Source organism: Prionailurus viverrinus, chromosome F1 (genome assembly GCF_022837055.1).
Source record: "Prionailurus viverrinus isolate Anna chromosome F1, UM_Priviv_1.0, whole genome shotgun sequence".
NCBI classification, from domain to species: domain Eukaryota; kingdom Metazoa; phylum Chordata; class Mammalia; order Carnivora; family Felidae; genus Prionailurus; species Prionailurus viverrinus.
Genome location: NC_062577.1, coordinates 64,287,499 through 64,309,612, shown reverse-complemented (window position 1 = coordinate 64,309,612; position 22,114 = coordinate 64,287,499). Strand labels below are relative to the sequence as shown.

Genomic DNA, 22,114 nt, shown 5'->3' with positions numbered 1-22,114 from the left:
TTTGCCGTCACTGTTCAGACTAGATTACCGTTTGCCACTATTGGCTCCCTCCTTTTTTTTAATGTGTTTATTTATTTTGAGAGGGAGAGAGCTGGGGAGGGGCAGAGAGAGGGGGAGAGAGAGAGAGAGAGAGAGAGAGAGAGAACCCCAAGCAGGCTCCGAGCTGTCAGCGCAGAGCCCCCTGCAGGCCTGGAACCCACGAACTGGGAGATCGTGACCTGAGCCAAAATCAAGAGTTGGACGCTTCACCCACTGAGTCACCCAGGCGCCCCTTGGCTCCCTTCCCGTAAAGGAATTGCATGTGCTTTCTCATTATCAAGTGACTCACTCAAACATCTTTGGAGAGGAGTGACGTCCCCGTGTCACTGGCTCCGGCTCGGCTCTGCGCTGGCCGGCGGGTGTAAGTGCGTGAGGCATGGCCGCATGCAATGGGACACTGGCCGCGGGCGCACGGTGTCTCTTGGCTGCCCTTTGACCCGCTTTCCAGCATGAGAGGACACAGGGAATTCGAGCTCAAGCCCAGCTGAGCCCAGCAAAACCTCAGTCGGCTGGGCAAGAAGTAACCATCAGCGGGGAGCCGGCGACATCGCTGTGGCAACAGCCGCAGGAGAGGCTGACACGGGTCCACGACAGATTCGTGGCCAGGCACCAGCATGCATTGTCACCTTCATTTATCATTTCATCTTCGAAGTGGTGTCACTCACCTATTTACAGACTGCTAGGGGTACGCCTCCAAGGGTCCCCGTGTTTCCGTAAACGGGAGAGAATTTCTTCACTGTACCTCAGGGGGAAAATTACCAAGGGGATGTGACTTATCTGGCCGATAAACTCAGGAGCAGCTGAGCCTGTGTGGCTGGGTGCCACATGGGCTCTGTCCTTGAGAAGCAGGCCTCTGTGCAGTCTCCTTGGTCACCCTCCCACCTCCACACGCCGGGCTCTGTCCCTGCTGCAGAGGCCCAGGGCTGTCCACACTGCCTGTGGCCCCGATGGGAAATCTGCCGAGTGTCGTGGTCACTTATGAGAACCACTGAGGCCACACAGCACAGCCAGTTCCTCCGAAGCAATTTTTACTGGTGGAAAGCTCAAGTTTGCTCCCCTCTCTGGGACTCCCGTTACCCTCCATCCGTCCTGCGCTTGGGTGGATGAAGGAGCATTACCCGTCCCCTGAAAACGGCGATACGTGCCACACATTATGCTGCGTTCTGAGCACGTATATATGGATGTGAGAATCACACGTTCCTTAAGCACTGAGAACCCACAGTGTGGCAGGCGAGAAAGATTCGTGGGCAAACGGAACACAGGGCATTGCGACAATCGTGACTGCGGGAGTTCTGGGGGAGAGATAAGAGCAGAGAGCCCGAGGGAGCCGGTGTCGGGAGACGGGGCGCTCCAGAGGTGCCCTGAGGTCTGAGCCGGCCTCCGAGGTGGCTGGGAGTCTCCAGAAGCCTGGGTGAGGAGGGACGCACACAAGGCTAAGAGTGCACGCACGCACCAAGTCGCGGAACGGAGAGGCGTTTTGCCGAGGTTCTGGAACACAATTTGAGGGAGTGCTGGCACAGTGGGAGGCTGAAGAGACAGAGAGGGGAGATTGGAACGGAGCACACCCTGCACGAAGAGCGTGGGGATCCTTCAGACGGGGAGCTGAGCCAGCGGGGGCGCCAGGGCTGGAGGAGGGACCGCCCACCTCGGGGAGCAGAAGGTCATTGCCCTGAGGGTAAAAGGACATGCTGTTCCATCATCTGATTGTTCACAGAAGCCAGGATTTTGGAATTTTCTATAAAATCTACTAATTTTTTAAAAGTTTATTTAAAAAAATTTTAATGTTTATTTTGAGAGAGAGAGAGAGCGTGTGTGTGCACAGTGGGGGAGGGGCAGAGAGAGAGAAAGAGACAGAAGGTTCTGTGCTGTCAGCTTGAACACAAGCTTGAACTTTCGAACCGTGAGGTCATGACCTGAGCTGAAATCAAGAGTCAGATGCTTAACTGACTGACCCACCCAGGCGCGCCCCCCCCAACCTGTTTCCTTTTTTCTTTCTTTCCTTCCTCCCTCCCTCTCTCTCTCTTTCGCTTTCTTTCTTTCTTTCTTTCTTTCTTTCTTTTTTCTTTCTTTTTACTTTTTTCCACTATGGCTACTAGAAAATTCTACATTCTACATTCTACATTACATTTCCACCAGCCAGAGTTGACTCGACCATGACTCTCGATGACAAGACACCCTTTCATCCCGCCCACGGCCAGCCTGCAGGGAACAGCTGGACCTGGGCCGTTGCCCGTCAAGTCCCCACAAGATGTGATGCCCTCACCTCAGGGTAGAAGGAAAGAAACCCTAAGAGGGAAAGCCTGAGTTCAGGGAAGAGTAGAAATGGTAGCACGTCCGAGGAGCATGCTGGGTCTGGGGTCCTGCGTCGGGAGCAAATCACAAGAGGAGGTCGTTCTCCCGACTTTCAGAGCACTGTCGCGAATTCAAATCGAACTGCGGGCCAATCCCACTGAATCCTCATGGTCTGGGCCACCTTCCCCACCACAGGTTACTGGCTGGTCCTGCTGAAGAAGCAGCGGGAGAAAGACCTTGGGAAGGGAGACGAGGTCACGGAGAGGAAGTGGCCGAGGCGTGAGACTCGCCCATCCACCTGCTGGGTCCTTGGGAGTTTGCTCTGTGGGGAAGAGGGTGTCGAGCTTTGGGCAATGACACCCCACTCTTGATGGCCCCCGTCGTGTCAAATGCAGTTCTCAAGTACTAACCATCCCTCAGCGTCAAAATGAGCACAAAATTTATCATCGAAACCAGGACACTTTGGGGAGTGGAAGCGTCCACTAGAAATTACTGACGGAAATTAACTGACCTTCAGCGGACATCAACCATCCTGTCCCGGGCAAAGCTTTATGACTTCGGCAAAACGTCGTCTCTATGCTCCCATCTTCAGACGTCCCTCTTTCCTCCTCAGACAACCAGGGACCACCTGCAGTGTTTTCCTCCCTGCTTTTCTGACCCCGACGGGACTCCCCTCCTGTGTCTCTGGGGCAACCTCATGAGGAGGTTCTCACAGGGACAGAGTCCGGTAGAAGCGCCACTGAGGTCAAGGGTGCCCTCTCTCCTCCTGGGAGTTAGAGAGACCGAGCCTCCTTCCAGGCTGTCACTGCACATCGTGTATACTGAGCGCCCACCAACACAGAAGGAACACTGGTGTCACTCGAGAGCAGGACGGCTTCAGGCCACTGCCTGAAAAGAGGCCGAGAGAGGAGGCTGGACAGGACGTGGCTGGAGGGACACCAGCTCTGCCGATCTCAGAGAGGTCATGACCTCAGGCGTGGACGAAGCACTAGCACCCCGGGACACACAGCCACCTGCATCTGTTGTTGTGGCATCTCTGCCTTTTCAGATCCTTCCCAGGTTTGATGCTTCAAGTGCGGTGAGAATTGACTCATTACTAACACACGAGCTTACCTAACGAACCTCACCCGAGATGCGCAAATTATCGGCGCATTAATTTTAAGCACGTAAACCGGTTAGGGTTATTTTGGTTAGCAGTGCAAGAACCAGTGAGGTAAGTCGATCAAAATTTAAGCGTATATTTTTGTAGATGGACATATACATCCATAACATGTATACGATAAGCATACAGCGCTTTGTCACGGAGCGCAACGCTAGGAATGGAGACGGGAAAAGACAAGGACCAGAAACGGAAAGTACTGTCCAGATTCTCTGTCTCTCCTCTGTGTTCCCCTCTGCTTCCTACATTTTAGTGCATCTCTGTGGAAGGGCTTCTGATGCTCTGATCCTCCCACTGCTCCTGGGACAACTTACTACAAACCCAGCCACCTGAAGAAACCAATGTTCCTTCAGTGACAGCTCCCATCTCCCAGGAAGGGGTGATCCTTCTAGCTCCAGACCGACGCCCACTCATGGTACCGATGGACTGTGGCCAGGAGGACAGGGTGGTGTTGTTTGAAAATGCTCCTTAGTATTTACCCAAAGGAGCTGAAACCGTGTCCACAGTAAAGTCTGTGCGTGGATGTTTATATAAGCAGCTCTGTTCACGGGTTTGCAAACTTGGAAGCAACCAAGATATCCTTCCGTAGGTTAAACTGTGTGCATCCAGACTGCGGAATATTGCTCAGCGCTAAGAAGAAATGAGCGGCCAAGCCGTGAAAACACATGGAGGACATTTACGCGCGTATCGCTTCGTAAAAGAAGCCAGTCTGAGAAGGCTCCGTGGGGTGTGATTCCAATTCTATGACTTCCTGGAAAAGGCAGAACAATGGAGGCAGTGAAAGGATCAGTGGTCGCCAGAGGCTGAGGGGTGACTAGGCAAACACAGAGGACTCCGGAGGGTTTGTAGGGGGATAAACTTCCTCTGCGTGACGTTGTAACAGTGGATACGTGTGTATAAATTTGCCCGAACCCTAGAACAGCACCAAGAGTGAGCCCCGGTGTAACCTATGGAATTGGGGGATAATGATGTGTCACGATGTGTCACAGGAGTTTGGTGGTAACTAACGTGCTCGCTGAAGAGGGATGTTTGTAACGGGGGAGGCCGTGCATGTGTGGGGGCAGCGGGTGTATGGGAACGCTCTGTATCTTCCTCTCAATCCCGCTGGGAACCTAAAACTGTTCTTGAAAAAATAATAAAGTCCTAGGGGCGCCTGGGTGGCTCAGTTGGTTAAACATCCGACTTCAGCTCGGGTCATGATCTCACGGCTCTCGGGTTCCAGCCCCACGTCGGGCTCTGTGCTGACGGCTCAGAGCCTGGAGCCTGTTTCGGGTGCTCTGTCTCCCTCTCTCTCGGCCCGATTAATAATGAATATTAATTAATAGTTGTTAATAATAATATTAATATTAAAATATTAATAATGATAACAAGTATTTTATGAATAATTTAAAAGTCCCAAAACACACACACACAATGACGGCTGCAATGGACAGGCTGGGTATAGTTTACAAACCAAAAGGCTCAGAAGACTGTCGAAAATAAAAGATTAATTTACACTAACTATGGAATTACCAGTGGGCCAGGTTGCACGTCTCCTGATTACCGCCAAGTTCTAGAGGCTTCCGAGGAAGCCGAAGTCACGTCAGAGAGTGTGTTGGTGAGCTCTGAAGCAATGCAGTTGATTTTGTAAAAACTGTTTATGTCCGTGGGAGCCGGAATCAGCCGAGGGCTGTAAATGAGACACCCAAAGGTGTTCCCGGCTTAACACAAGCCATATTTGTTTCTTATCAGCAGAGACCCGATGAGGTGCATATGCCACCGGGCCATTTGGGTGTCCGGGCCCCTCCACGCTCTGGCTCTGCCCTCCCCACGTCGTCAGGGTCTCCAACCACCAACCAGCAGACAGAGAGAGACGGCCTGGGGGAAGCGAGCTGTGTCAACTGCCCCGGTGGGAAGGCGTCCCGTCCGTTCTGAGAACCGGCCACGTGCTGCATGGTGACGGAAGGGACAGCTGGGAGCCCCGGTTGCTTGGAGAAGCCAGGACCAAGAGGTGGCAGGTCCCAGCGGGACTCACTGACTGCAGCCGATTTGCAGCTGCTGCCTAAGGGTGATTTCAGGGCGTGGGCCCCTGCTACTGGGGATTCTGCCCCGGCTGGCTGTGCAGGCTGGGTGTAGGTGTGGGTGCTGTGATCGGGACCCTCTGTCGAGGGTGGGACAGGCAGGGCCACAAGAGTGGCCCTTGGGGAACGAGGCATATGGCAGCTTGCAGGCCCTAAGTCACCTCCCCAGGGGACGATAGTCCACTGAAGGCACAGTGGCTGGAGAGTGGCCCGCCTGCCCGAGTGCCCAGAGGGTTGCCCACAGTGTCTCCTACTAAGACAGATCTGGGAGCCCTGTTTGCTGGCGAGGCCCCCGACCCTGTCAGGCTGCAAGGGGGTGCTGATTGTCACAGACTTGTAACTGCTGCCTCAGGGTGATTTTCAGGGCCGGGGACCCCTCTATGCTGGAGACTGTGCAGGTGGTACGGTCGGTCCCCATCCCCACAGGCCCGGAGGGCCCGTCTGCCCCAGGCCAGATGTGGGGGTGCACACGGGGCATGTGTGGGCCAGGAAGTGCCCCGGCAAGGGCCCTGACAAGGGTCAGGAGGGGTCGGGTCTCAGGAGGGTCTCTTGGAGAAGGTGTGAGCTAGCTCACAACCCCTGACCTGTGCAGGCACTACTCCCCCCGAAGGCAGAGCTCGAGGAGAGCAGACTGCCCTGCTGGAGCCGGGCTGGGGGCGCTGGCCGCTGAGGCACCCGGGAGAGACTAGCCACGTGTCCAAGAGGACACAGCAGAGCCTGAGCTCGGGCACTCACTGTCACACGCGAATCTCCTCGGGCCCTGGCTCGCTATTTCATCCGTGCCCGCTGTGGACATCGAGGTGGCCTCCTCCCCAACGGTTCCAACAGGCCAGCGTCAGCTCCGCACTCTCTCCTTCGGTGACACCACTTAGGCTCCTGCCAGCTCCTGCTTCCGGGTGGGATCCACCCCGTCTCTTCCAAGTGCTGTTACTTTGATCTGACGGGTTCTCAGGGGACTTGGCCGGCATGGACACAAACGAAATTCTAATGCAGAAATTAAGGGAGATTCAGAGTTCCTGTTGTGAAATTCCAACCCTTTCTGCTCTACGTTGGATACAACGGCTTTTTGGTGCAGGCAGCTCTAGGTTTCCAGCTCCTCTGGGGTGACAGGAACAGGGTACTGGTCTGTGGGGGAAATCGGGAAGACCTCATCTGATAAAGGGAGCTGAGCAAATGAAGGCAAGTCTCTTTGAGTCACAGGGTCGGTCCCCAAATGTGTGATAAGGCCTTTTCTTCTCTGCTCCGGAACCAGGTTGTCCCCTGTCCCCACCCTAGGGAAGAGGCAGGAGGGTAGGGCTCTAGAAGGCACGGGGTCCTAAGTGCTGGCGGGGTCTCTGCTGCCCCAAAGGCCGTCGCTGACGCACCTGCTTCCCCGGGGCAGAAAAAAAAGCACCTCGCACATGAGCCAACGGTTGAGACGTTTAGACCGTGAGATCGACTTTATTAGGCGGCGTAAATGCAGGCACATTACAGGTGCTCAGAGTCTAAGGCTCGAGTTTTAGAATCGAGTGTCGATTCTCTCCTTAACAGCCTCGCGCGTCGCCTCAGACTTGCAGGTGCCAGCGTGTGAGAGGCTAAAATGAGAGGCACCATCTGACTGGTGTGAGGCACGGCCCTGGGCCTCTCCCTCCTTCTGGTCACAGCCGCACAGCCAGCGCGTCTCCTGGGACCCGTTAGGACGCATGTGTGCGCGCAGCGGCTCGATAGGGCGCCACCTCGCTGGCTGGTCACCAGAGCCGTTTTCTTCCAGGCGTTCAGGGGGTGCAACATGGTTTCCAGGTGCCATGAAAGGGTCTAGAATTCCAGGACGCTGCTCAGCTGCTGAAAGGACATGACGCCACCGAGGAGCAGGAGGGCGGCGAGGTGCAATGAATCGTCGTGGTCGTCCGAAGCGTGAGAAAAAGAGTTTAAAAGGTTCTAAGCTTTCCCCCCCAGTTCCATGCAACCGTCCTGCGCCCTTCACGTTCTTCGCAGGCACAGAGATGGGGCTGCAAAGAGCACCGGGCTGGGCGAGGGGAGGCAGGAGAGGCCCCAGCCGGGGCAGGGGGGCCGCTGTGCGGGCAAGGGGACGAAGGCCCATCTCCCCCGGCGGAGGTCCTGCAACACCCGGTAACTCCGGGCGACCACGGGAGCGCTTGGCTCTGGAGCAAGGCGTAGGCAGAGTTCAGACTCTTCCTGGGGGCAGAGCGGGGCTGTGGGTACAGCCTGCGGCTGGGGGGCTCAGGCTGGGCCGATCAGGGCCCAGGAGAGGTAAGGGCGCTTGGGGCCTGTGGGTCAAGCATCAAGTAGGCCAGACTGCTGTTCTGCAGAAAGAAGAAGCATGTACAGTGAGAAGGGGGCACGTCCAGAAGGAAGGCTTCATGCAAGCTCTAAACGGCTCAGAGAGAAGACTGGGTCCCCGGAGAGGAAAGAGAGGTCACCGCCTTGCTCGGCCCCATCGGCCCTTACCCGGCCCCACGGTGCTGTTTCACCCGAGCAGGCCTGCATATCTACCCTGCTCACAAAGCGGAGCTTTGGACCCCAGGGGTCACGCCTGCATTTTTCTGGCTTCCTCCTTCCCTCCCCCAAAGACGCCTGCAGCTCGGGGCTGGTCTGCCAGCTGTCTGAGAAGACTCTGTCTCCCGGGCGTTGCCAGAGAGCCCCCTACCCCAGCCCCGTTCCCAAGGGTTCACCTCAAATAAGGGAGTCACACGGGTAGAAAGAGGTGGGACAGGCTCCCGTAGTTTAAAGTCAGGGTGCGAGGGCTGGGGTCGTCTGGGACAATGACCCCTGAGTTCAGAGTCAGGACCGGGCATTTTCGCTCTGCTCTATCATTTCCAAGCAATTTTTATGATTCTGGAAAGTTGCTTATCCTCTCTGAGCCTCACTCTCTTCGTGTTTGATCTAAGGGTGTTGGTCCAACCGTTCTTAAAACCTCTCTTGCTCTCACATCAATAGGTAGACGGTTTGGGATTTATCAATAATCAGTATCGTTATTGTTTCTATTTACGGCTGGAAGGCCTCACTCGTGTCCCTGGAAGAAAGCGTAAAGTGGGGGAGCGGCGTGGCAGCCGGGGTCTCACCCCCAGAGGGAGCCCCCCTGTCCTCCCCTCCCGCCACGCTGGCCCATCCACCCAGGACTGACCTTCACAGACCACAGCCACATCCTCTCTGTGGTTACAGTTGTGGTAGCCCCAGGACCTGTGCAGGCACTGCTCCAGGGACGGCTCCTTCCCCGAGCAGTTGACGTCGTCCAGCCAGATGCGGCCGACCCCGGGGCCGAACCTTCTCCGGACTTTGACAGGTGGAGACAGGGGCTGCCCGCAGCCCAGCTGCCTGCACACCACCCGGTCTGCTTCTTGTCCCCAGCCGTCGTCGCAGACAGAGCCCCACTCGCCCTTGTGCAGCACCTCCAGCCTCCCCTCACAGTGGCTGCGTCCTCCTACCAGCTTCAAGCCAAAGGGATCTGCAGGTGCAGGGGGGGACAGGGGGGTGGGCGGGAGGCAGGGAGGATGATGGGTAAGCTCCTCTGAGCCGGCACTCAGATCCCATCAGCACCTGAGACTCTCCACCCGGCTTCCAAGCGTACATCCCCTTCTCTGGACCTGACCTTGCGGCCCCGGTCCCTTTCCTTCACCAGGATTTCCCACCGCCCCATCTAGTTTATTAAAATGTGACGTTAGTAGGGGCACCTGGGTGGCTCAGTCAGTTAAGCCTCTGACTTTGCCTCAAATCACGGTCTCAAGGTTCGTGGGTTTGAGCCCCGCGTCGGGCTCACTGCGGTCAGGGCAGAGCCTGCTTCGGATCTTCCGTCCCCCACTTTCGCTCTGTCTCTCTCTCAAAAATACACATTTTTTAAAAACGTGAAAAAATCTAACGTCACTAAATGACTTTCCACTAGTTTTTTAAAAATTGAAGAGCTCAACAATACCTGGAATGGTGTGCCTGTTCCTAGTAAATAGAATTCAATATAATAATAGTTCATGTGAATATAGTGTTTAAGATGGCTTAAAGCAGCTCCGTATACAAGGGCACATATTATTGTCTCCATTTTAAATTTTTTAATGTTTTATTTATTTTTGAGAGAGAGACAGAGACAGAGCATGAACAGGGGAGGAGCAGAGAGAGCGGGAGACGCAGAATTTGACCGCTCCAGGCCCCAAGCCGTCAGCACAGACCTGAACACAGGGCTCCAGTTCAAGAACCGTGAGATCGTAACCTGAGCCGAAGCTGGACGCTTAACCGACTGAGCCACCCAGACTCTCCAATTGTCTCCATTTTAAAAACAAGAGAATTGATGGGCAGCAAAGCTAAGTAACTTTGTCACCGTCATCTGATGGATGACGGGTTCTCCGTGAGCCTTGGTGAAAGCGAATCCGATTGACCTAAATTCATGACTGAACCTGCCTCTGGACTCATAGGCATTACCTTCACATTCGACCCACACGTCCTCATTGTGGGTACAGTTGTGTTCCCAAACTTCAGAAAGGCAATCTTGAAGGTTCACTTCTTGTCCTGAGCATGACACCTTTCCCTGCCAGATGGCCCCTTGGCCCTGGGTCGCTTTGTTGCAGCCTCTCCGGGTCAGGGTGGCCCGTCCACACCCCAGCTGCCGGCACACCACCTTGGCGGCTGCAAAGCTCCAGCCTGCTTGGCACACAGAGCTCCACTCCCCTTGGAACTTCACCTCCACTCGGCCCTGGCAGCGCCTGGGGCCATCGGCCAGCCTCACACTCTCCGGCCCTGTGGGGAAGCAAAGAGCAGGTGTCTGCTTACCCAACAACACGATCCTCCCAGAATAGAGCCCCACGGACATGTCCCTCTGCTCTTGGCGCTTGGTACGACGCATCTAGAGTGCTCAGCGTTGCCTCGTGGGTGCTTGTGGAAAGGATGGACAAGTGAGTCGATGGAGTGAATGTCATTTTTCAGTTCCGAGTGAGTTAATTATTTCTGTAACGTTTTTAGTTTTTCAAGTTATTTTCACGTTCGTATTCTCATTTGTTCCTCCCAAGAGGCAAGTGGAGGCGTTGTGTAGATTTTTACAAAATAAATGCAATAGTCACCTACACATTGTGTCCAAGACCAAAAGCGTTTGGGTTTGTTTTCAGCGTTTATCACCCAAGTATCGTGGGTTAGCGCTCCTGACCCTCCACCTCTCCAAGAAATAAGAATGAGATTCCAGCGTCAGGCAGCCTGAGTGGTTGTGTCCCTGGTTACAGTCTGCAGGGTGACAAAGAGAGGACACGGAGCAACCTAACCCTAACCGCCACCAAACCACAGTCTAATGGGGGGGAAATGCACACAGAGAGGGGACTGTTAGCGCACAGGAAGCAAGTGTGTGGAGAGGGCGAAGAAATACGGCAACTATACATACATACACCAGGCTTGTGTGGGTTTCCAGGGAATGGCTCTCGTCCACGCTCCAGATAGTGGACTCCTTGAGAGCTGCAAGAGCATGCATCATACTTTGCTTTTTTTCTAATGTTTATTTATTTCTGAGACAGAGAGAGACAGAGCATGAGCGGGGGAGGACCAGAGAGCGAGCGCGAGACACAGAATCCGAAGGAGGCTCCAGGCTCTGAGCCATCAGCACTCCAGAAGGAATCAAACTGCACCCTGCAGATGCGGGGTCCCTCTCTAGTAAAGAGGTTAGAGGCTAGTGGCTGCCCCTCTCTCGCGAAGCCTCTACCGTCAAGACAAAGAAGATGGATGGGGTAATATCTAAAGAGCTGATAGTCCACGACCAACTCCCTAGAGTCTGGAGCATCAGTCTTCCTCTTGAGAGACCCATTCCCCTCGTATGTTGCCCAAGGACCCTCATTCGAGGGGCCGGTGGAGGCTGAAATCCAGCCCGCCTGCTGCCGGTCGAGCCACAGGCCGCATACAAGTTGACACATTTCTAGTTCAAAGGAGCCATGCAGGCTGACACAGGGTCCCGCCAGTGGTAGAGCCCTCAGCAGGGCAAGAGGAAGCTCCTCACCCAGATATGCCCGCGAGGAGGTGAGGTGCTTTCCGAGCTCCAAACAAGGCCATCTGCTGCTTGAAGGTGCCCAAGAGTCTTGGGCCACAGAGGCCAAGTGGGAGGGAATCCCCTTTCGGGAAATGCCACCCGAATCCCTCCCAGGTTCTGGAGGTGGGAAGCCATCCACATAAGACTGAGCGGGCGGACTGAGAAACCGGGAAGGAAATCTACCAGGGCTGTATCGAATAGAGCCTCTCTCCATGCCCCAGGAAGCTTCAAATTTTCCATCTCTGGAGCTTGGAGCCCCCCCAACCCCCCGCCTCTCAAGGACCTCAAAAAGTCTTACCTAAAATGCCAGGTCCAGTGTAAATGGCTGGGGAGAGAAGAAGGAAGTTGAGTGAGATCATACAGTCCATTTCCAAGGCTTTGTTCAAACAACACGACTGTCTAGAAATTTTTTGCTAGACTTTGTGGGGCAGCTAAAGTGTGGGTACAGAGCCTCCAGACTCGGTCCTGTGGGGACCTTCCCCTGCAAGGACACACGGACAGTGGCTGGGAACCACAAAGACCGGTCTGCCACAGCCCATCATGTTCCCCGAACACGCAACGTTGGCTCTGCCCCAGGGGTGTTGTGCAGCCTCTGGGCTCCACAGGAAGAGGTGTCAGAGGTCCCCGGAACGGGCTCTGGTGCAGAAGGCAGCGACACCACCACGGCAGCTCAGAGCGGGGGAAAGGGGAGGGATCGTCTACGTTCACTGGCGCTACATTGGGACCACAGCCAGTGTACTGTTTCTGTAAAGGGCCAGACCGCAAATAACCTGGGCTTTGTAGCCACACGGTCTCTGTCACCACTACTCAACTTTGTCACTGTAGCGTGAGAGTTGCCATGTGTCCGAACGAGCACAAAGAGCATGGCCATGTTGCAACCAACCTTTGTTCATAGACTCTGAGATTCAGACTTCGGTGCACAAAATATCATTCTCCTTTGGATTTTTTTCCCCACCGTTGAAAAATGTAAACACCATCCTTAGCTTGGAGGCTGTTTGCTGGCCCCCGGGGGCTCAACAGGTCGGAAAGCAGCTCTGTATTTGCTTCCCAATCCCCAGCCTTAAGCACCGGCACGTCTTAGGACATCATAGTTTCTTCCCGCAGGACCTCTGGGTGGCCGGGATCCTCCACGCCTTGGGCTCCCTTCTAATGCTGCCAAGAGTCCTGAACCCTGTGTCCACCTGTGGTCCCGAGTGGTCCCCAAGGCCCTAGGCATTCTGCAGTGCAGAACAGTTTTTCCCTCCCCACATCTTGTGGAATGTTTGTGAAGGAGCTAATATCTTTGGTCTAGAGCCTTTCAGGCAGATTCAAGAATTTCATTGGCTTGTTCTGGACTATTTGCCAAGTAGTTTCTTAACAACCCTAAGCCCTTGGCCTTCAGGATGTGGCCGCTTGTCCGCAGCTGTCTAAAATTCCAGATCATCGATGCGGGGCTAGAACCCACAAACCGCGAGATCATGACCTGAGCTGAAGTCGGACACTTAATCAATTGAGCCACCCAGGCGCCCCTGTACTTTTTTTTTTTTTTTTTTAGCACCAAAACCCGGGAACCATACATCGTACTTCACCAGCTCTTTTCTTCCCCATACCTCCCGCCAAGCTCCAGACACAGCAGACACAGGTTATACTCTTGATCCAACATTTAGTGGTGGATGGATCTGTGCGTGCTCGTGTGTGTGTGTGCGCGCGCGCGCACGCACGTGCACAAAGGGGAGAAGCAGCCCTTCACGTAGGCTGAAACTAAGGTGAATGCGGTACCTCAACCAAAGAGCACGGGCAATACTAAGTGAGGATAGTGTTCACCTGCAGGGCCCACGATCAGGAAGAGGTGAGACACGAAGGGTGAGGAGCCAGTTAGCCGCGTGTCGAGTCCACAGTGGGCTCAGACAGGTGAACTGGCCTGAGGGGCTGTGGGACTCACTCTCGCACACGGCTCCCGCATCCTCAAGATGGGAGCATCCGATTGCATCTTCCTTCTCACACTGAAACAGGCTTTCTTCGGTCCCATTGCATCTGAACAGGTGGATGAAGACTTTTTGGTCCTTTGGTGTCACTGGTCCATACACAGTGCCACTCATGGTCTTCCTGGCCGCTCCACAGCCCAGCTCCCGGCACAGCACGGCCACAGAGCTCATGTTCCAGTAGTCATCACACACGGTGACCCACTCGTCATCCTGCTGCACCTCCACACGACCTTCACAGCGGTGGTCACCTCCCACTAGCCGCACTCTGGACAAAGACCCTGCAAAGGAACGGGAGCCTGGCTGGGCATCCAGAGGAGCCCGGAGAGGACGCAGGCATCTCAGGAAACTTCCATCACTGACAGAGGGTGTTTGGAAAGCTGGGGGATGGGAAAGGAGGGCTCAAAAGGGAAGGGGGTGGGGAGAGGAGCTTCAGGACCTCATCCCTAAGCTCTGATTCTGCTCCCTTTTAATTTACTCTGCCAAGAAACTCCACGGCAAGACACCTACAAACACATGCTCACGTGGCCAGACGGTGGAAGCCCCAGGTCAGAACACAAACGTAGAGGTCTTCCCTGTTGCATTCTTTCTTCTTGACCCTGTCCTTCCCCATGGCCACCAGATGAGGCAGGATGTTTAGATATAATTTGGGCTGGACAACCTGACTCTCGCTCTCTCCCAATATCAACGATCTCCCCTACCTTGCTGCTCCCTATGACATCTTCCCATGTCTGAGAACACAGCTCAGAAGAATGCAGAGAGAAGTAGGCAAGGGGCCAAGCCTTTGCACATCTGAGCCTCGGTCATTAGTCCAGAGGGTTCCAGCAGCCGGGGTAGGAGGCAGCCTCCCCAGAGCCTCCAGATAATTTCTGAGGAATCCAGAACCTGTTTCTGCTTCCCAGCTACAACTCTGAGGGTGGAAAAGAATAACTGAAATCCTCTCCCTCTTCCAGTAAGACATAGACATAGAGTGATGGCTGTGGGGAGGACAGAGACGAGCTCATCAGGCAACACACTTTTATTGAGCACATACTATGTTCATGAACTCAAAGAACAGTGGCCAACAAGACTGTCCACACTGCTGTCCTCAAGGACATTATATTTAAGACATCTGAGGCAACCCCAGCGGGTCTCCTGCAGCCTCCGAGTGACAACGTGGCACAGAAAAGCTGAGTCAGCCTTGCTTCCACGGGATGGGGCGGTTGACCTAGAGAGGTCTGGGGCACCTGGCAGGACCGCACGTGCCTGCTGGTCTGTGACCAACCAGGATGCGAGCATTGTCGCCTATGACCACGTGGGACACGTGGGTGACTCAGGCACCTGCAGGAATGGAATATGACCTCGAGGAGCAGATCTCCCACTGCCTCTGTGGCACACAAATCCTCTAGAACCTGCATTCAACCCCAGAAGACATGGCTGAGTGGGAAAGCTCTGAGCTGGCTGACTTCAAAGTGCTTTGGAAGTTGACCTTCGGTTTGCTCATTTGCTTTTGTGTCTCTCCTTTTCCTCCATGTGTCTTTTAAGGGAAGCAATGTGAGGCATGGAGGCTAGAGACAGAGATTTAAATGTAACTACAAAACAACTAAGCAAGGTTTTCATTTTTGCACACCTAAGTTTGCAGCCTACAAATAAAGGTAACCCTAGAGGAGTCACCCAGAAACAGCATTTCATTGCAAGATTAGCGTTTAGACAGGCATTATTGTGTCCTCCGGGATGCTGGCTGCACACATTATCTGATTCTGAATTGTAAAATTCTGGCTCTAAGTGAGTTTTCCTTTCCACAGAAAGGAGGCATAGAACACCTCCTAGGAAAGAAGAAATATGTAAGAAAGAAACAGCGTTAGTGTCCAAGAAACCCAACTGCGAAGAGATCTGAAAGCCAGGGAGAAGGGCTGGGGGACCATCAAGGCAGCTGCATCCCCGGCAGTGTCCTCGACCTACTGTGTTGGCTGATGGCTCCAGAGCAGAACCCTGGGGTGGAGGGGGAGCGTCCCGGGCCATGGAAAGCTGGAGAACAGTGGTCCCTGTGCCAGCAGCAAGAACAGCCCTGGAAGCCACAGGAAAAGGCCCGTGTAATCTGAGCGTCAGGCTGAGAACCCCAGGCAGCACTCCAGAAGGAATCGAACTGCACCCTGCAGGTGCGGGGCCCCTCTCTAGTAAAGAGGCTAGAGGCTAGTGGCTGCCCCTCTCTTGCGAAGCCTCTACCGTCAAGACAAAGAAGACGGATGGGGTAATATCTAAGGAGCTGATAGTCCACGACCAACCCCTAGAGTCTGGAGCATCAGTCTTCCTCTTGAGAGACCCATTCCCCTCGTATGTTGCCCAAGGACCCTCACTCGAGGGGCCGGTGGAGGCTGAAATCCAGCCCGCCTGCTGCCGGTCGAGCCACAGGCCGCATACAAGTTGACGCATTTCTAGTTCAAAGGAGCCATGCAGGCTGACACAGGGTCCCGCCAGTGGTAGAGCCCAGCAGGGCAAGAGGAAGCTCCTCACCCAGATATGCCCGCGAGGAGGTGAGGTGCTTTCCGAGCCCCAAACAAGGCCATCTGCTGCTTGGAGGTGCCCAAGAGTCTTGGGCCACAGAGGCCAAGTGGGAGGGAATCCCCTTTCGGGAAATGCCACCCGAATCCCTCCCAGGTTCTGGAGGTGGGAAGCCATCCACATAAGACTGAGCGGGCGGACTGAGAAACCGGGAAGGAAATCTACCAGGGCTGTATCGAATAGAGCCTCTCTCCATGCCCCAGGAAGCTTCAAATTTTCCATCTCTGGAGCTTGGAGCCCCCCCAACCCCCCGCCTCTCAAGGACCTCAAAAAGTCTTACCTAAAATGCCAGGTCCAGCGTAAATGGCTGGGGAGAGAAGAAGGAAGTTGAGTGAGATCATACAGTCCATTTCCAAGGCTTTGTTCAAACAACATGACTGTCTAGAAATTTTTTTGCTAGACTTTGTGGGGCAGCTAAAGTGTGGGTACAGAGCCTCCAGACTCGGTCCTGTGGGGACCTTCCCCTGCAAGGACACACGGACAGTGGCTGGGAACCACAAAGACCGGTCTGCCACAGCCCATCATGTTCCCCGAACACGCAACGTTGGCTCTGCCCCAGGGGTGTTGTGCAGCCTCTGGGCTCCACAGGAAGAGGTGTCAGAGGTCCCCGGAACGGGCTCTGGTGCAGAAGGCAGCGACACCACCACGGCAGCTCAGAGCGGGGGAAAGGGGAGGGATCGTCTACGTTCACTGGCGCTACATTGGGACCACAGCCAGTGTACTGTTTCTGTAAAGGGCCAGACCGCAAATAACCTGGGCTTTGTAGCCACACGGTCTCTGTCACCACTACTCAACTTTGTCACTGTAGCGTGAGAGTTGCCATGTGTCCGAACGAGCACAAAGAGCATGGCCATGTTGCAACCAACCTTTGTTCATAGACTCTGAGATTCAGACTTCGGTGCACAAAATATCATTCTCCTTTGGATTTTTTTCCCCACCGTTGAAAAATGTAAACACCATCCTTAGCTTGGAGGCTGTTTGCTGGCCCCCGGGGGCTCAACAGGTCGGAAAGCAGCTCTGTATTTGCTTCCCAATCCCCAGCCTTAAGCACCGGCACGTCTTAGGACATCATAGTTTCTTCCCGCAGGACCTCTGGGTGGCCGGGATCCTCCACGCCTTGGGCTCCCTTCTAATGCTGCCAAGAGTCCTGAACCTTGTGTCCACCTGTGGTCCCCGAGTGGTCCCCAAGGCCCTAGGCATTCTGCAGTGCAGAACAGTTTTTCCCTCCCCACATCTTGTGGAATGTTTGTGAAGGAGCTAATACTTTGGTCTAGAGCATTTCAGGCAGATTCAAGAATTTCATTGGCTTGTTCTGGACTATTTGCCAAGTAGTTTCTTAACAACCCTAAGCCCTTGGCCTTCAGGATGTGGCCGCTTGTCCGCAGCTGTCTAAAACTCCAGATCGTATCACACGTAACCCCCCACATCTCCAGTAAAGAGCACGAAGCATGTGCACACGGAGAGGAAACTGAGCGTGTCGACCCTGACATGCAGGTGTGAAAGTGACAGAGCCCAAGAGTGACTTGAAAACTCTGGGGCAGAGTAGATGACTGTGGGGGACCGGACCGGAGAGGCTTCACCAAGGAGGTGGGGCCGAAGGAAAGTCGGGAAGACAGGGTAGGATGCGTGTGATGGGCTGGCTCGCTCTTGGGTGATACAGGGGACACACTGGAGTTTAGGAGAGTGGCCAGCATCCTGCACAGAGCACATTGTTGCCTGGTTGAGAGCCCAGTGCAAGCTCCAGTGATGCACCAGAACATCAAGACAATACAAAGTGGGTAAAATTGGGATGCCTGGTGGCTCAGGCAGTTGGGCGTCCAACTCATGATTTCAGCTTAGGTCATGATCTCGCGGCTCATGAGTCTGAGCCCTGCATCTGAGTAGAGGCTGCTTGGGATCCCCTCTCTCTCTCTCTCTCTCTCTCCATCTCTCCCTCTCTCTCTCCAAATGAATAAATAAAACTTAAAAATGGCTATGATTAGTTAGGGGAGGGACCTAGTAGGCATTGTTGGATGCCCCAAGCTTCTCAATTCGTGAAAAGTCTCCCACAGGCCTCTAGAGAACATAATATTCTCCTCATTCCATAGATGAAAACAAGATTCCAGAGAGAGAAGGTAACTGAACAATTCAGACAGCCAAGAAATCAAAGGACAAGAATTGAAACTCGGGTCCCTTTGACTCCAAAATCCCATATACTGTGAATGAATCTGGATGATAAGAAACTGGGAAACCCCGCATGAAACACTTTTTGGAGGAAACTGGACAGCGTGGCCTGTGGAAGGTGTTTGCCTGTGGTTCTACTTCCTTTTCTTCCCCCACCTGCTGCTACGCATGGTTCACTTGTCTTTTTCAAAAAAAGAGTACCTTTGGGGAAATTTATGCAACAGGGGAAATGATAGACTGTTATAAATTTGTCAGGGCAAATAGAAAGTAATAGGAAAAAAAATAAAACCTCTGGGGATCACAGTGGATTCTAAATTGGGTGTGGACTGAGTGGCTTTGGGTTTAGAACACCGTTGGACACAGAAGGGGCAGGAGAGCAGAAGTCACTCCTTGAGAGGGAGTGGGACCAGCTGGGCAGGGGGTTCTGGGGGTGTCTGAAGCCTCAGCCAGCAGGGCACGAGATACTCACCAAGGATTAGGGAGAAGAGTAGCGCCATGAGCCAGGCGACGGGAGAGGCTGAGCTGGAATCCAAGGCCGCGAGGAGGCCCCAGGGCAGCAACGGAGAGTTCTGGGCACAAGTGCACCGCGGGACAGAGGTCCTGTCTGCAGCAAGAGCATTATCAGGTGACCAGAAGCCAATGGGCTCAGGGGGCAGAGCTGGTGGAGCCGGGCTTGCTGAGCTCAGCGTATCCCCAGAGGAAGGGAGGTGGCCAGAACTGGCAGAAAGATAGCGAAAACAGAAGGAAACTACAAAACCCCCAAGCTGCCCTGACTTGGTTCTGGTCTAATCTCAGCTCCAACCACCTCTGCTTCAGACCTTTCACTGCGTAACCACGGCAATCAGTTCCCGCGAGGGCAGGCGGGGACCAAGAGTAGGGCCATTTCACCTGCTAAGATCAGGCAACCCTTGACCTCCATGTGGGGTTCGTGGGAGGGACAGACCAACTTTGATTCCTTCGCCCCAGATGGAAGCACCAGGAGAATAGAGAAGGAGAGTAGAGTGAATCCAGACTTGCCCTTGGAGGCGCCACGATTCAGAGTCAAGGCGTCAATCTCTGCAGCCAAGGTTCCTTTTCCTTCAAGCCAGCCATTCCGGCACAGAGCAGAGGGCTTAGTACACGGATCTGCTCTTCTCTACCTGTCCTGGTTCATGCCCATCTTTGGAAGCCGAGCAAAAAAGAGGTCATGAAATCAAGTCACTCCTAAGACCAGTATGTGATAGACAGCAGTTGAGTAGCAAGATCCCTGGTCTCCCCAGCCTCCCGCCTTGCTATCGAGCACAGCCGCACGTCCAGAGCTGTTCAACGCTGGACTACGGAGCGCTCAGCTGAGTAGGCCGGCGTCACTCCTGCCACTGCTTCTCTGAAATGTCCACGTCACTCTGCACAAAGCTTGGCTCCTTTGGGCTTTGCTCTTTAATCCTGTGTTTCGTCGCTTGGTTATCACTGTATCCGGTAAAGAGCTCTGAGTAGCGAGAGAGCTGGATGAGTGTGACGGGCTCAGGAAAGACACTGATGCGGGACACGGTCGTGCAGCTGCGACAGGGTCTGCGAACAGCTGAGGAAGCAAAGTATACGGCACTTCAGGAGCACAGTGGAGGCCATGGTCACTTGCACTTGGGGCTAATCAGGGACTTCACAGGGGGGATGACTCTTGGGCAGGAGGTGAGGGGCAAGGGGGCCGGAGAACCGGAGTGGGAAAGGCTTTGCTCTGCATGTGTGGACAGAACAGAATCATTTACCAGAGCGACGCAGGCTGGTCTGGAAGGGCTGGGTCTCAGCCCGCCTGGTGGTCGGGTGCCAGGGATACTGGTGTTGAAAGGTACACGTGGTGGAGGGTCTATCACAAATGGGTCCGTAAATGCTAATTACTCACACCCTCACTCTCCAAATCTTGAAATGATGCAGTAGCAGACCCAGAATGCAGAAAAGCCTCAAAGCATCAGCTTTCCTGTTGACTACCCTCCGTCAGGTTGCGACCGGGATCCCAGACCCTGTGCATCTATCTTCACCTTTGGGAGGCAGACCTGCCCTACAGAGTTTACACTTGGAGAAGAAAAGACCTGCTGTGGCCCATGAGCCCACCAACCAGCAAGGAGCTCAGGCCTCCGGGCTCAGAGATATTTCTCCCCCATCGTGTGGGACATCGGGTGAAAGAGAAGGGAGGAAAAATAAAGATGAAAGCTTTCCTGCCAACATATTTTACTAGCAGAGTCAGGAACGTGAAGAAAGGAAAGGAAGGCTATCGCCCCAAGGATGCAAAGAGCCGCCCTGTGATGTGATGCATGTGGCACTCGTGCTTTGACTGCCCCGTCAGGCGCCACAGGAAGTGTGGCCCCAGGGAGGCTCAGGTCCAGGGGGAGCCGGCGAGGGCTGTTGAGCAAGGGGAGGGCTACAAGAGGTAACTAATTACAGGGTCTATAAGGCTTTGCTCTTTGAGTGTTGGTGGTGTAAGGTAATTCTCAGATTTCTGGAAGGGAAAAATGTGACAGAGGGTGAAAATATCGATAAGTGTAAGCACCTGTCGGAGAGTGAAGGACGGCACGTCAGTCACAGTCACAGTGCCTTGGGTGTATCATGGGGGGATACATCACTTCTGGGGAACCAGGGAGGCTGGACTGGACAGGGGCCTCTGAGAAGTGGTCAGAGCTGAAACCATCACAAAGAGGAAGGAGACCCACATGAGGGCGAGCACTGTTTTCAGCATGTGGCTGGACACCTGCATCTGTGAGAGGCAGCCTGTGCCCGGCCGCGAGGCCCTCTCTGCAGTCAGAGGGTAGGGGTGAGGGTGTGGGCCTAACAGATCTGGACTTGGAGGCTAATCGGGAAGGCACACTGGGAGGTGACCATGCCAGGGCTCGGGCCGACAGAGCGACCCAAATGTCTTGCAAGATGCAGAGGAGGCCGGGAAATGGGCTGAGAAAAAGTGAGAACAGAAAGGAGCCGTGGCAAAAGGGATGTCTCTGAGGAAGGCCAGGGAAGGCCAGTGTTGGGAAGTTCACAGAATGGGAAGGCACTGGAGACTTGGAATGAAGCTTTTAGGGTCTTAGAGGAGAAGCAGACCTGGGCAACGATGAAACCCGAGCCACAGGACCGGGTGGCAGCGAAGGTGGGAGTTTCGGAGATTGAGGAAAGGTTAGCAGTAAGAGGCTCATCCAGATGGGAATGATGGGTTGGGGCGCCGGGGGTGGGGAGGCCCAAAGCTGTGTGGACGTAGATCGTCGTCTGGAGGACATCCATCCACGACACGCCTCAGAACACAGAAGATGCTCTCCGGGGACGCCATCAAAGGGTGAGCCTCCTGTTCTGCTGGTTTAGCATCAAGGCGAAAGCCCCTCTACGAGTAACGAGCGTGCCCATTACTAGCAGTCTCTGCGAGAGCAGGAAATCACCTGCCTTGTTCCTCCTCAGCAGCCCAGAGCTTGACACACAATAAGTGATTGTTGACTCTGACCAAATGAATGATTGCATTCCAGCGAACATCATGGAATCTTTAGAACCATCAGGAACCCCATGCCCTTCCCGTTATGTCCACGTGGCTGGGGGAGAGAGGCCATGGGGTCTCCAGGAGGAAAAACTGGCAGGACATAAGTACTCTGTCCACATGGAGTTTGTGCGATCAAAGGAAGACCTGAAGAGCTAATGAGGCACCAAGTCTATGGGAATCCACCACCATGATGATGGATACATTATTTTTCCAGGTGATTCATCCCACTCAGTCTTTGGAGGACAAGGCTTTCGTGTGCTCCCGTCTTATGTAGGTCTGGCTTCAGGACAGGTGAGACAGAGCCCACCGGTGAGGGTCACTGGGCTGTGCTTTCTGGGAGGAGAAGGTAAGGACTGGCATTCTGACATGGTTGTCAACATGACTGGGGTTGTCTTGGGCTGATTTTCTAAAAGTAATTGATCT

The 22,114-nt window shown here is 54.3% G+C and overlaps 1 protein-coding gene across 1 annotated transcript; it reads right to left on the bottom strand.

Moving 5' to 3' along the window:
* Window positions 1-6,962: 6,962 nt before the first annotated feature.
* CD5L (CD5 molecule like) lies at window positions 6,963-18,835 on the bottom strand. Its single transcript, XM_047841600.1, has 7 exons — window positions 18,674-18,835; window positions 16,322-16,348; window positions 13,461-13,781; window positions 11,838-11,864; window positions 9,958-10,272; window positions 8,675-8,995; window positions 6,963-7,853 (listed from the first exon to the last, which is right to left on the bottom strand). Exons 1-7 carry the CDS (start codon window positions 18,699-18,701, stop codon window positions 7,825-7,827), a joined length of 1,068 nt encoding a protein of 355 aa, XP_047697556.1. The 5' UTR covers window positions 18,702-18,835; the 3' UTR covers window positions 6,963-7,824.
* Window positions 18,836-22,114: the final 3,279 nt, after the last annotated feature.